Source organism: Nannobrachium achirus, assembly GCF_963921795.1.
Source record: "Nannobrachium achirus genome assembly, chromosome: 21".
NCBI classification, from domain to species: Eukaryota; Metazoa; Chordata; class Actinopteri; order Myctophiformes; family Myctophidae; genus Nannobrachium; species Nannobrachium achirus.
In genome coordinates, this window is record NC_137828.1 from 4,521,779 (window position 1) to 4,537,126 (window position 15,348).

The window sequence follows — 15,348 nt, forward strand, 5'->3', positions numbered from 1 at the left end:
TGAAGTTGGCTTTCAGGTTGCCCGACTGGGCAAGTCCTCATTTGAGAGGGGACGCAACCGTCTATAAACAACACAAAATATCTCTAAGCACCTGAACGTGGCCAGCGTGCTCTGTCTGGTGGAATGTAAAATAAGAGCACTGTTTACCTATAATGTGCTGTTTTTACTGTTGCTACACTTACAAATATAAAATAACAAATGTGAACCCATAGTCATATTCAATCATAGCTATGTAGGTATTTGGTATTTGGAGGTATTGAGTTGTATCATTTTATCGCACAGCCCCATAAAGTAAAGAAATAAGTGTTAAATTGAGCGGTAATTCAAATATTACCTAATGTCTAATGGACGATTTACTTTTCGGGCAAGTGGGCATGACCTTTGGGCAAATAGAACACTAACCTGTACTTGCCCAACGGACAAGTGCCTCTGAGACCTTAGTGTCAACCACTGTACCACAATTATATGCAGGTGTACATGTGCTGATATCTTTATTTTTTACGGTTTTATCGTTATTATTGTTGGCATTGCCAGACCAATTAGCAACATCACTGCATAGATATTAGTCTGGAATCTGTGTGGATCCTGTATTTTCATAGATATTAGTCTGGAATCTGTGTGGATCCTGTATTTTCAAGGGTTGGATTCAAGTGAGTGGGGCCAGACCAAGTCCTGGTGAGGACAATTGATTTTTTTTCTTTTTTGCACTGGCCAGTGTTGTTTTTGACAGCAAATTTAGTTTTAGTTTTAGTCACAGTCTTTTGAATAAAATGTCTTTTAGTTTTAGTCATAATTTAGTCACCTGAAAAGTTTTAGTTTTAGTCTAATTTTAGTCAACTAAATATCATACGATTTTAGGCAACTAAATCTACAGTTGATTAACAGTTGATCAACTAAAATGTGTTTTGGCAGGCCTTGATGGCATCGTAATGACTGATTTTACTCTTGGTTGTGTGCTGAAAATAGCAGATCTACAAGCTCATAACGCGTCGCTCTGCAACGCGTTGTGAGCTTGTAAATCGGCTATTTTCAGCACGCAACACCTGAGAGCAACCAAACATAAAATGACTCTCTTCTCCGCTAGTCCCTCCCTAACATTTTAGTCTAGTTTTTATTTTGTTGACGAAATTGTCAATATATTTAGTCTTAGTTTTAGTCATCACAGCTTAGTTTTTTAATTTTGTTTTTATTTAGTTTTCATCAGTGAAAAAAAACGTTCATTTTTGTCATAGTTTTAGTCGACAAAATCAGCACTGGGCACTGGCAGACTGGTCTGGTTTTCAGGCTGCTGCAAGTTACATTATTGTTTTTCTTTCTAGAGCAGGGGTCGGCAACCCAAAATGTTGAAAGAGCCATATTGGACCAAAAAAAGAAATAAAAATCTGTCTGGAGCCGCAAAAAATTATAAAAGCTTTATATATCGTCGTTGTCGGGTGGAAATCTTGTATGTCCAAAACTTGGTTTTGTATTTATCATTTAAAAAATTAACTAAACTAGTGAAAACAGCCGATCTACAAGCACACAACGCCTCGCACCGCGAGGCGTTGTGTGCTTGTAGATCTGCTGTTTTCACTACTTTTGTGCGTCAGTCTTGTATGATGAAGCAAGGCTTTACTTTGCGAGAAAATTTGAAACTTGGAGATACAAGGTTTCTGCTCGACAGTGACGATAAAGAAATCGTTAAAACAAAAAATACATTTTTTCCCCCCATCTTTTTCCATTTTCATACATTTTTGAAAAAGCTCCAGGGGGCCACTAGGGTGGCGCTAAAGAGCCACATTCGGCTCTAGAGCCACGGGTTGCTGACCCCCACTCTAGAGTAACAATTAAGCACAACTTTGAACCCTGTGTTGCAGGTCCTGTGAGAAGATGAACGTCATCAAAGAAAACAAAGACCTGGCCTGTTTCTACACCACCAAGCATTCCTGGAGGGGGAAGTAAGTTGTTACACCACCCAACACTGTTCCTACACCACCCAACACTGTTCCTACACCACCCAACACTGTTCCTACACCACCCAACACTGTTCCTACACCACCCAGCACTGTTCCTACACCACCCAACACTGTTCCTACACCACCCAACACTGTTCCTACACCACCCAACACTGTTCCTACACCACCCAACACTGTTCCTACACCACCCAACACTGTTCCTACACCACCCAACACTGTTCCTACACCACCCAGCACTGTTCCTACACCACCCAACACTGTTCCTACACCACCCAACACTGTTCCTACACCACTCCTACACCACCCAACACTGTTCCTACACCACCCAACACTGTTCCTACACCACCCAACACTGTTCCTACACCACCCAACACTGTTCCTACACCACCCAACACTGTTCCTACACCACTCCTACACCACCCAACACTGTTCCTACACCACCCAACACTGTTCCTACACCACCCAACACTGTTTCTACACCACCCAACACTGTTCCTACACCACCCAACACTGTTTCTACACCACCCAACACTGTTTCTACACCACCCAACACTGTTCCTACACCACCCAACACTGTTTCTACACCACCCAACACTGTTCCTACACCACCCAACACTGTTCCTACACCACCCAACACTGTTCCTACACCACCCAACACTGTTCCTACACCACCCAACACTGTTCCTACACCACCAAGCACTGTTTCTACACCACCCAACACTGTTCCTACACCACCCAACACTGTTCCTACACCACTCCTACACCACCCAACACTGTTCCTACACCACCCAACACTGTTCCTACACCACCCAACACTGTTCCTACACCACCCAACACTGTTCCTACACCACCCAACACTGTTCCTACACCACTCCTACACCACCCAACACTGTTCCTACACCACCCAACACTGTTCCTACACCACCCAACACTGTTTCTACACCACCCAACACTGTTCCTACACCACCCAACACTGTTTCTACACCACCCAACACTGTTTCTACACCACCCAACACTGTTCCTACACCACCCAACACTGTTTCTACACCACCCAACACTGTTCCTACACCACCCAACACTGTTCCTACACCACCCAACACTGTTTCTACACCACCAAGCATTCCTGGAGGGGGAAGTAAGTTGTTACACCACCCAACACTGTTCCTACACCACCCAACACTGTTCCTACACCACCCAACACTGTTCCTACACCACCCAACACTGTTCCTACACCACCCAGCACTGTTTCTACACCACCCAACACTGTTCCTACACCACCCAACACTGTTCCTACACCACTCCTACACCACCCAACACTGTTCCTACACCACCCAACACTGTTCCTACACCACCCAACACTGTTCCTACACCACCCAACACTGTTCCTACACCACCCAACACTGTTCCTACACCACTCCTACACCACCCAACACTGTTCCTACACCACCCAACACTGTTCCTACACCACCCAACACTGTTCCTACACCACCCAACACTGTTCCTACACCACCCAACACTGTTCCTACACCACCCAACACTGTTCCTACACCACCCAACACTGTTCCTACACCACCCAACACTGTTCCTACACCACCCGACACTGTTCCTACACCACCCGACACTGTTTCTACACCACCCAACACTGTTCCTACACCACTCCTACACCACCCAACACTGTTCCTACACCACCCAACACTGTTCCTACACCACCCAACACTGTTCCTACACCACCCAACACTGTTCCTACACCACCCAACAATGTTCCTACACCACCCAACACTGTTTCTACATGTTCCTACACCACCCAACACTGTTCCTACACCACCCAACACTGTTCCTACACCACCCAACACTGTTCCTACACCACCCAACACTGTTCCTACACCACCCAACACTGTTCCTACACCACCTACACCACCCAACACTGTTCCTACACCACCCAACACTGTTCCTACACCACCTACACCACCCAACACTGTTCCTACACCACCCAACACTGTTCCTACACCACCCAACACTGTCCTACACCACCCAACACTGTTCCTACACCACCCAACACTGTTCCTACACCACCCAACACTGTTCCTACACCACCCAACACTGTTCCTACACCACCCAACACTGTCCTACACCGCCCGACACTGTTCCTACACCACCCAACACTGTTCCTACACCACCCAACACTGTTCCTACACCACCCAACACTGTTCCTACACCACCCAACACTGTTCCTACACCACCCGACACTGTCCTACACCACCCAACACTGTTCCTACACCACCCAACACTGTTCCTACACCACCCAACACTGTTCCTACACCACCCAACACTGTTCCTACACCACCCAACACTGTTTCTACACCACCCAACACTGTTCCTACACCACCCAACACTGTTCCTACACCACCCAACACTGTTCCTACACCACCTAACACTGTTCCTACACCACCCAACACTGTTCCTACACCACCCAACACTGTTCCTACACCACACTGTTCCTACACCACCCAACACTGTTCCTACACCACCCAACACTGTTCCTACACCACCCAACACTGTTCCTACACCACCCAACACTGTTCCTACACCACACTGTTCCTACACCACCCAACACTGTTCCTACACCACACTGTTCCTACACCACCCAACACTGTTCCTACACCACACTGTTCCTACACCACCCAACACTGTTCCTACACCACACTGTTCCTACACCACCCAACACTGTTCCTACACCACCCAACACTGTTCCTACACCACACTGTTCCTACACCACCCAACACTGTTCCTACACCACACTGTTCCTACACCACCCAACACTGTTCCTACACCACACTGTTCCTACACCACCCAACACTGTTCCTACACCACACTGTTCCTACACCACCCAACACTGTTCCTACACCACACTGTTCCTACACCACCCAACACTGTTTCTACACCACACTGTTCCTACACCACCCAACACTGTTCCTACACCACCCAACACTGTTCCTACACCACACTGTTCCTACACCACCCAACACTGTTCCTACACCACACTGTTCCTACACCACCCAACACTGTTCCTACACCACACTGTTCCTACACCACCCAACACTGTTCCTACACCACACTGTTCCTACACCACCCAACACTGTTCCTACACCACACTGTTCCTACACCACCCAACACTGTTCCTACACCACCCAACACTGTTCCTACACCACACTGTTCCTACACCACCCAACACTGTTCCTACACCACACTGTTCCTACACCACACTGTTCCTACACCACCCAACACTGTTCCTACACCACACTGTTCCTACACCACACTGTTCCTACACCACACTGTTCCTACACCACCCAACACTGTTCCTACACCACACTGTTCCTACACCACCCAACACTGTTCCTACACCACCCAACACTGTTCCTACACCACACTGTTCCTACACCACCCAACACTGTTCCTACACCACCCAACACTGTTCCTACACCACACTGTTCCTACACCACCCAACACTGTTCCTACACCACACTGTTCCTACACCACCCAACACTGTTCCTACACCACACTGTTCCTACACCACCCAACACTGTTCCTACACCACCCAACACTGTTCCTACACCACACTGTTCCTACACCACCCAACACTGTTCCTACACCACACTGTTCCTACACCACCCAACACTGTTTCTACACCACACTGTTCCTACACCACCCAACACTGTTCCTACACCACACTGTTCCTACACCACACTGTTCCTACACCACCCAACACTGTTCCTACACCACCCAACACTGTTTCTACACCACACTGTTCCTACACCACCCAACACTGTTTCTACACCACACTGTTCCTACACCACCCAACACTGTTCCTACACCACACTGTTCCTACACCACCCAACACTGTTCCTACACCACACTGTTCCTACACCACCCAACACTGTTTCTACACCACACTGTTCCTACACCACCCAACACTGTTTCTACACCACACTGTTCCTACACCACCCAACACTGTTCCTACACCACACTGTTCCTACACCACCCAACACTGTTCCTACACCACCCAACACTGTTCCTACACCACACTGTTCCTACACCACCCAACACTGTTCCTACACCACCCAACACTGTTCCTACACCACACTGTTCCTACACCACCCAACACTGTTCCTACACCACACTGTTCCTACACCACCCAACACTGTTCCTACACCACACTGTTCCTACACCACCCAACACTGTTCCTACACCACACTGTTCCTACACCACCCAACACTGTTCCTACACCACCCAACACTGTTCCTACACCACACTGTTCCTACACCACCCAACACTGTTTCTACACCACACTGTTCCTACACCACCCAACACTGTTTCTACACCACACTGTTCCTACACCACCCAACACTGTTCCTACACCACACTGTTCCTACACCACCCAACACTGTTCCTACACCACACTGTTCCTACACCACCCAACACTGTTCCTACACCACACTGTTCCTACACCACCCAACACTGTTCCTACACCACCCAACACTGTTCCTACACCACACTGTTCCTACACCACCCAACACTGTTCCTACACCACCCAACACTGTTCCTACACCACCCAACACTGTTTCTAGACCACCCAACACTGTTCCTACACCACCCAACACTGTTCCTACACCACACTGTTCCTACACCACCCAACACTGTTCCTACACCACCCAACACTGTTCCTACACCACACTGTTCCTACACCACCCAACACTGTTCCTACACCACCCAACACTGTTCCTACACCACCCAACACTGTTCCTACACCACCCAACACTGTTCCTACACCACCCAACACTGTTCCTACACCACCCAACACTGTTCCTACACCACCCAACACTGTTCCTACACCACCCAACACTGTTCCTACACCACACTGTTCCTACACCACCCAACACTGTTCCTACACCACCCAACACTGTTCCTACACCACCCAACACTGTTCCTACACCACACTGTTCCTACACCACCCAACACTGTTCCTACACCACCCAACACTGTTCCTACACCACACTGTTCCTACACCACCCAACACTGTTCCTACACCACACTGTTCCTACACCACCCAACACTGTTTCTACACCACACTGTTCCTACACCACCCAACACTGTTCCTACACCACACTGTTCCTACACCACCCAACACTGTTCCTACACCACCCAACACTGTTCCTACACCACACTGTTCCTACACCACCCAACACTGTTTCTACTGTACACCACCCAACACTGTTCCTACACCACCCAACACTGTTCCTACACCACCCAACACTGTTCCTACACCACCAAGCATTCCTGGAGGGGAAAGTAAGTCCTTAATGTTGACCTTGTATTGGTAAATGTCACATTTATGTAGCGCTTTATTCCAAGGCGCTTTACAATGGTTTTGCATTACATTCACACACACACACACACACACATACATACACACACACACACACACACACACACACACACACACACACACACACACACACACACACACACACACACACACACACACACACACATACAGCGATGGCAGAGGAAACCATAGGCCTGGGGCCAATTCTGATATCTTCACAAATTGGTACCACCCAAGGTGACCGTACATTTTTTACATTTTTGACTTCCTACATGTCTCTAGTTTACATTTTGGTATGATAACCCTTTCTGAGACCCAGCTTAATTGATGTTATCACCCGCTAGAGTCGGACTCCCATCGACTTTCTATACAGGAGGAAAATACCCAGAAAACATTTTTATCTGGGTATTTAAGTAGGATGTGAGGGGTCTAACTAGGGGTTTGTCATGATGCTGAATCCATTGCAAGCATTTGTTTTGCGCAAAAAAAACATTCCTTGGGCTACAAATGGCCCCAGAAAACAATGGTTTAGTGATGAAAAGTGATGAGTCATCACTTTTCATCAGTTTCATCAGTTTTGTGGGTGTTTTCTGGGGCCATGTTTTCTGGGTATTTTCCTCCTGCTCATCAGGAGCAGTTAGCGGTTCAGAGTCTTGATTGATTGATTGAAGACTTTATTAGAAGTTTGCATAGGAAAAAGTACAGTTTCATGACGGTACAGTTCACTGGTACAATGTCTACTAAAAGGAGATCCATGAAAAGACTAAGCTTATTTCCACAGGAAACCATTGAAGTATCTCATATAACATTGAATGACAGACAAATAGAACACAGTACTCTGCAGTAGATATAGTCAGGAAAAAACATACAGTAGGTAAATACAAAGAGGGGTCAGGGGAGGGTAGGGCTGAGCTAGGTTTGTTTTTACCAGTTGCGAACAGCTGCTGCCTGTAAGTGGGTTTTCAGTGCGATTTTAAAGGATGCTAGTGATCCACACTCCTTTAAGGCCTTCGGTAGGGCGTTCCACATTTTGTAAGTATAGCAGAAGAACGAGTTTGACCCTTTCTTTTAGGTGACTGGGTTGAACGTGATCTGTGGCGCTGCCTCTGGTGTTGTAATTATGGACATCCTTAACCTTTATAAAGTATTTTGCCAGGTACATGGTTATCTTAGTGGTGTAGTGTATCTTGTACACCAGGCCCATTGCAAGTTGCTGTACTCTGTCATCTACTCTGAGCCACCCCACTCTTAACTGGTGAGTAGCGGTGAGGTGAGTCTGATTGGGAAGGTTAAGCAGGACCCTAATTAGTTTGTTTTGGGCTGTTTGAAGCTTAGTTTTCAGGGCTTGTGGGGCGTCCCGATACCATACGTGGACTCCGTAGTCAAAGAGGGGCTGGACTATTGCACCAGCTATGGTCTTCAGGGTGTTGAAATTGACCATCAGGGCCATCCTGTAGGAAACAAGTTTGTTGGTTGATTTTATTTACTACTTTAGAAGTCAGGCAGGATACCGTTCACCTCCACCACCTGTTCCCTCCCCACCAGGTAAGACTGCATCCAACTCACTGCTGCGCTGTCAAGACCGATAGCTTTTAGTTTCTCAATCAGAATAGAGTGATTAACGGTGTCAAATGCCTTCTGGAGGTCCAATAGAGAAGGTCAAATAGAGAAGGCATGTGTCAGTGGAGTGGGATTTTCTGAAACCAGATTGGAACTCGTAAATCAGATTATTCTCATAGAGATATTTTGCAATCTGTTCGTAGACTATTTTTTCCATGACTTGGGATATGGAGCTAAGAATGGAAACAGGGCGGTAGTTTCCAGGGTCTAGTTTGCTACCTTTTTTATGCAGGGGCGTTACTTTAGCTAGTTTGAAGTCCTGGGGGACATGACCCTGTTCGATTGAAAGGTTAATTAAATGGGTAATGATGATTGGAGCCATGGGGGCGGCTGAGTCTCTAAGAAATCTAGCAGGAATTTTATCAAGGCCGGTGGCCTTGTGTTGAGGTAGGGCGCTCAATTTTTTAAACACTTCATCAGTTGTCACTGTGGTAAGTTTAAAACTTGCTCAAGGACCCTTCCACACCAACTCTGGGGGAGCCCGGGATCCAACTGGGAAACCTACGGGAACCCTCTGTGTTCGATGGAACTACATACCGTAACCGTACCATCAAGAGTGTTTATGTATGATCTATTACTGGTAGTCACATGACCACTGTTCCATACTAGAAAAGATCTGTTTTTATAATGCTGGTACACTGACCCAGGTTGAAATGAGACCCTGATTAGATCACATGACTCACTGCTATTGGTCCCAGGAGTTAAGAACATCCGGTTTAGTAGATACATAAATAACTAGAAGCAGTGCTCTTCCGAGCACAGGTCTCCACCAGGCCACACAAATCGGCCTGTTATAGCGCCACCACGAGGCTGATTTAAAAAATGTGGGGCAGAGGTTCTGAATTAGCATCCAGGGAGTGTGTGTGCTCAGTTTGGCAGCGATCGGGCCAACGGCGCCGGAGATTAGCTGGTAACAACCAGGCCACACAAATCGGCCTGTTATAGCGCCACCATGAGGCTGATTTGAAAAATGTGGGGCAGAGGTTCTAGATTGGCATCCAGGGAGTGTGTGTGCTCAGTTTGGCAGCGATCGGGCCAACGGTGACTGAGATTAGCTGTTCACAAACTGCGAGGACGCACGGACGGACGCACGGACGCACGCACGGACGCACGGACGGACGGACGGACGGACGGACGGACGGACGGAGGGGAAAACATACTCTCCCTCAGCCTTCGGCTGGTGGAGACAAATATATACGGGTGTAAATATAGTGCTGTGTTATTAAATATTAACCCAGCAGTAATGGACCATGACGTCAGGTCTATTGACGTCCACTTATTGTCCTTGGACAAAAGCAGTAGTATTTATGGCAGCTTCAGCCAAGGGCAGCAGCAGAGTGTTGTTATCCTTATTGTTGTCTTCCTTGGATTCTTTTCACTCTGCTCTGCTCAGAGTGTCAGAGACAGACAGTAGGCAGACAGACTGAGAATTGTGTCTTCATAGCTAGCAGCAGGTACATGTGTATATCTGACTGGTTATAGTCTAGATCGGTGGTTCTCAACCTGTGGGTCCCCAAATTATTTTGGGCGGCCCCCAGATGATTAACTTAATGTGCAACCTTGTTTTCTCTCTCAACAGTAAACAAACCAACATAAAGTTTAAGTGTATAGAGGGTATCTGCACATTTCTAAAGAGACAATTTAAGGACTTTTTAATACCTCTAAAATGACAAATTAAACATGGGCCAAATTGTCAGAGGCAGAGATCGTGAAAATAGCAGATCTACATGCTCACAATGCCTCGCAACATGATGCGTTGTGAGCATGTAGATCTGCTATTTTCACAATAGAACCATGTTATACCAAATGTAATGTAGCACTGCAATATTGGATCAAAAAGAAAAAAAAAATACAAAGGATTTTTTTTTTCAACTTCGACTTTCTCTGGTGAGAGTCGACTTGTGTAATGAAGTTGTAATGAAGTTGACTTGTCGACTTTTTGTTAATACCCTAATACAGATCCATGTAAAATAATTAGAATATTGTGTAAAAGTTCATTTTCTTGAAACGTTCATATATTTCTTGAAACTTTCATTCAGTGAATTATTCCAAACCTTTTTTTTTTTGGTTAAAATTTAAAATCTTCACGGCATACAGCTCATGAATATCAAAAGTGCACATTTCAAAATTACAATATTACAACGAGACCATTCAAAACAAGGATTTATAATAGAGAAATGTCAACCTTCTGAAGTCAGAGTTGTTTGTCATTCCTAAACCCACCAGGATTGAGTTAAGACCCGCCTCGCGGAAGCACCCATCTCAATAATCTTAGGCCTAAGTGAAGTGAAAGTGCGTATGAACGTTAGTGCTGCTCGCTCAAGTGCAAAGCAATACTGTACCTACGCCCTACCGATCCATTACAATATAATACACGCAGCATAATACGCCCAAAGCCATATCCAAACTATAACAATTTAACTGATTAACTTTTGAGCACAGTAGTGACAAATTAATAGCTCTCTCAGTACGTTTTTCTCTTTAGCAAAGTTACAAAATGTTACCTTACTAGCCCTTACCCGTTCAAAGATATGAGCTCCGAAATGATGTGCAGTGTGTGGGTTATGGGGTGTGCACTGTGCACACAGTATATGAGGGATGGAAAGTAACTTTAACTGGTGCTTGCATGATAATATGTAGGAGCATCAATGTAAGAAATACCCGTTTCGTTTAATGGCTACAGAGATACTGTGTAACGATCTGCATGATTTTTGGACAAAATCTGTAACAGGGCCAGACAACCGACCCCCAGCCCGCCTGCACGCGCGCGCGCACACACACACACACACACACACACACACACACACACACACACACACACACACACACACACACACACACACACACACACACACACACACACACACACACACACACACACACACACACACAGCTGGTTAAACATGTTGCCTCATGCTAGATGCAGAATAGACATGCCTCAAGCTAGATGCAGAATAGATATAGATACACCATAAAAATGCTAATATACAGCATATGATTTGTGAAAGTGACAAACGGGCTTCACAGTTATGTCAGGTGTGTTCATATGCTAATGGTGATGCGATTTCAGATCAATTGCTCCAGCCACTGAGGAGAAACGCTGTGACAGACACTCAGACAGACAGACACTCAGACAGACAGACAGACAGACAGACAGACAGACAGACAGACACTCACTCAGACAGACATTCTGAAAATTATATGTTTGATTTAAGCACAGTAGCCTACAAAGTAAGTTTCAATTATTATTATTATTTTTTTAGCACAGTTTATTTTGAGCACTGTAGTGACAAATGAATAGCTATGCATTGTGCAAACACAGGCTTTTCTCAGTAGCCTACAAGTTGTAAGATTGTCTTCATGCCTTTACTACAGTAGGTCTGACTTTATCCACCCTGTCTGGCAAGGATTTCAGCCACTCCTGGAAGTTCTCGCGTTTCCGTGAGGCGGGTCTTAACTCAAGCCTGGTGGGTTTAGGAAACAGGCGTTGAGAACCACTGCCTTACAGCATCGGCAGAAATGCTCTTCCTGCTCAAAACTCTGACCACATTTTGGTTGCAAAATAAGTCCTAACTATCATGTACCTTTGACTGTTTAGTGCATTTCTTAGCAAAGTTAGGCCACAGCAGTGTGTTTATTTAACCCATTTAGGGCCTAGAATTATTGAATGCTTTAACCAGTGAAAAATAGCAGACATACAAGCTCACAGAGCGGCACCGAGTGCCGCGCTGTGAGCTTGTAGATCTGCTATTTTTGAAAAAGTCGTGAAAATATGTGCAAATCTTTGAATATATGTATTTTCAAAGCGAACGTTTGTAACTCAAATTTTGCTTCTGGGTGGTCCCTGGAACTAGATATTTTGAAATGGGGGTCCGTGGCCAAATAAATATCATTTTGGGGGTCCTTCACATGAAAAGGTTTGAGCACCACTGACATAGTAGTCTCTCAAGAACAGACTAACTGAGCTCCGGTTAAGTGAAAAGGACCTTTCCTTTGACGATGGCTGGCCAGATTGCTGACATAGAAACACAGGTTTTTCCCAAAAATCTTAGAAGGATTCAAAAGACACTTATAGAATCGGGTCAAAATTCTAATTTTCACGATTAAAAAAAAATAGCAGATATACAAGCTCGCAGTGCGGCACTCGCTGTTTTTTTTAATATTTAAAGCATAAAATATTGCGTCATAATGTGTTCAGGCCTAAATGGGTTAACTCTATGAGGACTTGATTCCTAAATGTGAGCGACGCACAGCGAAGGGTTTTGTTACATTTCTCATTGATCTATCTGGGACACGGCCTTATTTGGACGTGTATGAAATGACACAGGAAGTATTATATTATATACACATAACAACACAAAGAACACAGGAAGTGAGAACTCTCTCTGTGTGTGTGTGTGTGTGTGTGTGTGTGTGTGTGTGTGTGTGTGTGTGTGTGTGTGTGTGTGTGTGTGTGTGTGTGTGTGTGTGTGTGTGTGTGTGTGTGTGTGTGGTTTGGGGGGGGGGGGGGGGGGGGGTGGGGGTGCTTTGCCATTTTCCTATAACATAAGATTTAAAGTAAGCCTGGGCGATATTAGTAAAACCTTGGATATTTGATAACGTTGTCGAATACCTCGATATAGTAAAATCAATTGCATTATATAGTTTTTTTAGTATCATTTTAAACTTGAAGTACAAAGTTATTTTCAGTCAGTTCTAACCAAAATGGCTATTATCTCAACGTTTTACTCGCAACATAATCACTAAAATATCATTACTGTCAGGCAGAAACCTCGTATCTCTAAGTTTCAAATGTGTACGTCTTTTGGTAAAGTAAAGCCCTGCTTCATCATACAAGACTGTCGCACAAAACTAGTGAAAACAGACGATCTACAAGCACATACGAGGCGTTGTGTGCTTGTAGATCTGCTGTTTTCACCACTTTAGTACATTTTACAGATGATAAATACAAAACGAACGGATTTGGACATACAAGGTTTCCACCCAACAACGACGATATGCTATAAATATAAGGTGCTGGGAGTGAAAATTATAATGTAGGGGTGCCTCGGATTAAAAAAATATTTATGGGGTGACCTGAGACGAAAAGGTTTGGGAACCCCTGCTCTAGTCATGCACTGGGATCAATTATTTTATTTGCTGAGCTGCATGCATTTTAAACCCTCTGTAATTGGTAAAACGGACCTTGCAATAACGTACTTTGATCATAGACTGTAGAATAATATGGACGATGCGAAGCCATTGGTTTCTATGCAGGGCAAATGGCCCTTTCTACCCCTTGGAATGGGTGTCGCCATCATAGAATTGTAAAGGCACCAGAGATGCTATTGGCTGCCAACGGTCACGTGCAACCGCAGGGATACATGGGAGAATGTGGTCGAAGCCTCCCGAAATACAGCACACCAAGAAGAACACAGCCGGCTGGTATTAGTTTAGTTGGCCACGCCCCCCCCCCCCCCCCCCCCCAATTGCCTTTCAATGGTGATTGAAAGGCAATTTTTAACTAGCGATAGGAACCATGAAAATGTTAATTAAGGTTAGAAAACGAAAGGGGGAAATGAATGGGAGTTCCGTATTGGAGTCATTTTAAATCGGCAGAACTATGCCCCTGACTTTGAAACATGCTTTTTTTAACTCTATCAAATCTCTTTTTCAAAAGAACTGCCGATCTACAAGCGACACGTCGTGTTCTGAGCTTTGGTCACAATAATCGTGACCTGAAATCTTCCCATGGTCCCATCCCTACACCATTCTGCTCCCCACCCCTGACTGGACAGGGGCAGAGCAATGGTTTTTAGAGCAGCGTCAGAGCTTGGCCCTCCCCGCCTGCAAACACCATTAATTATGTCTGTTGGCTCGGCCCGGCCAAATCCCTGGTCCCTGCTGTGGTGCGTAGGAACAACCTGGACCAGGGACGTGCTGGGCCCCTGATTCAGCCCGGGAAAAAGAGTTGTAGAGGCCCTCATTGTGCGCTATAGAGAGAGATCTCTCTATAGCGCTGCTGCTGCTACTCAAAGATTTGCCATTTCAGATCTTGACAAGTGACAAGCCAGTGGGCCAATTACTGTACATGAGTTATATTTTGTCGTTGTCGGGTGGAAACCTTGTATGTCCAAAACCGTTTGTTTTGTATTTATCATTTTAAAAATGATTTAAACTAGTGAAAACAGCCGATCTACAAGCACACAACGCCTCGCACCGCTTGTAGATCTGCTGTTTTCACTACTTTTGTTCAACGGCCTTGTATGATGAAGCAGCGCTTTGCTTTGCGAAAAAATCTATACATTTGAAACTTGGAGATACGAGGTTTCTGCCCGACAGTGACGATGTACTTTGTTGGCCGCCCAGCCCCCAAAATGGAACAAAGGCCGACATTTTATTTTTAATTTC

General features: G+C 45.4%; 1 protein-coding gene across 2 annotated transcripts in view; it reads left to right on the forward strand.

Annotated features, from left to right (window-relative positions):
• dnajc13 (DnaJ heat shock protein family (Hsp40) member C13) overlaps positions 1-15,348 on the forward strand; it is a 162,519-nt gene that overhangs the window by 13,148 nt on the left and 134,023 nt on the right. For both annotated transcript variants that reach the window (XM_080752196.1, XM_080752197.1), the window contains exon 2: positions 1,857-1,937. In XM_080752196.1, the coding sequence (XP_080608322.1) occupies positions 1,870-1,937 (68 nt within the window). In that variant the 5' untranslated portion in view covers positions 1,857-1,869. The remainder of the gene's footprint in view (positions 1-1,856; positions 1,938-15,348) is intronic.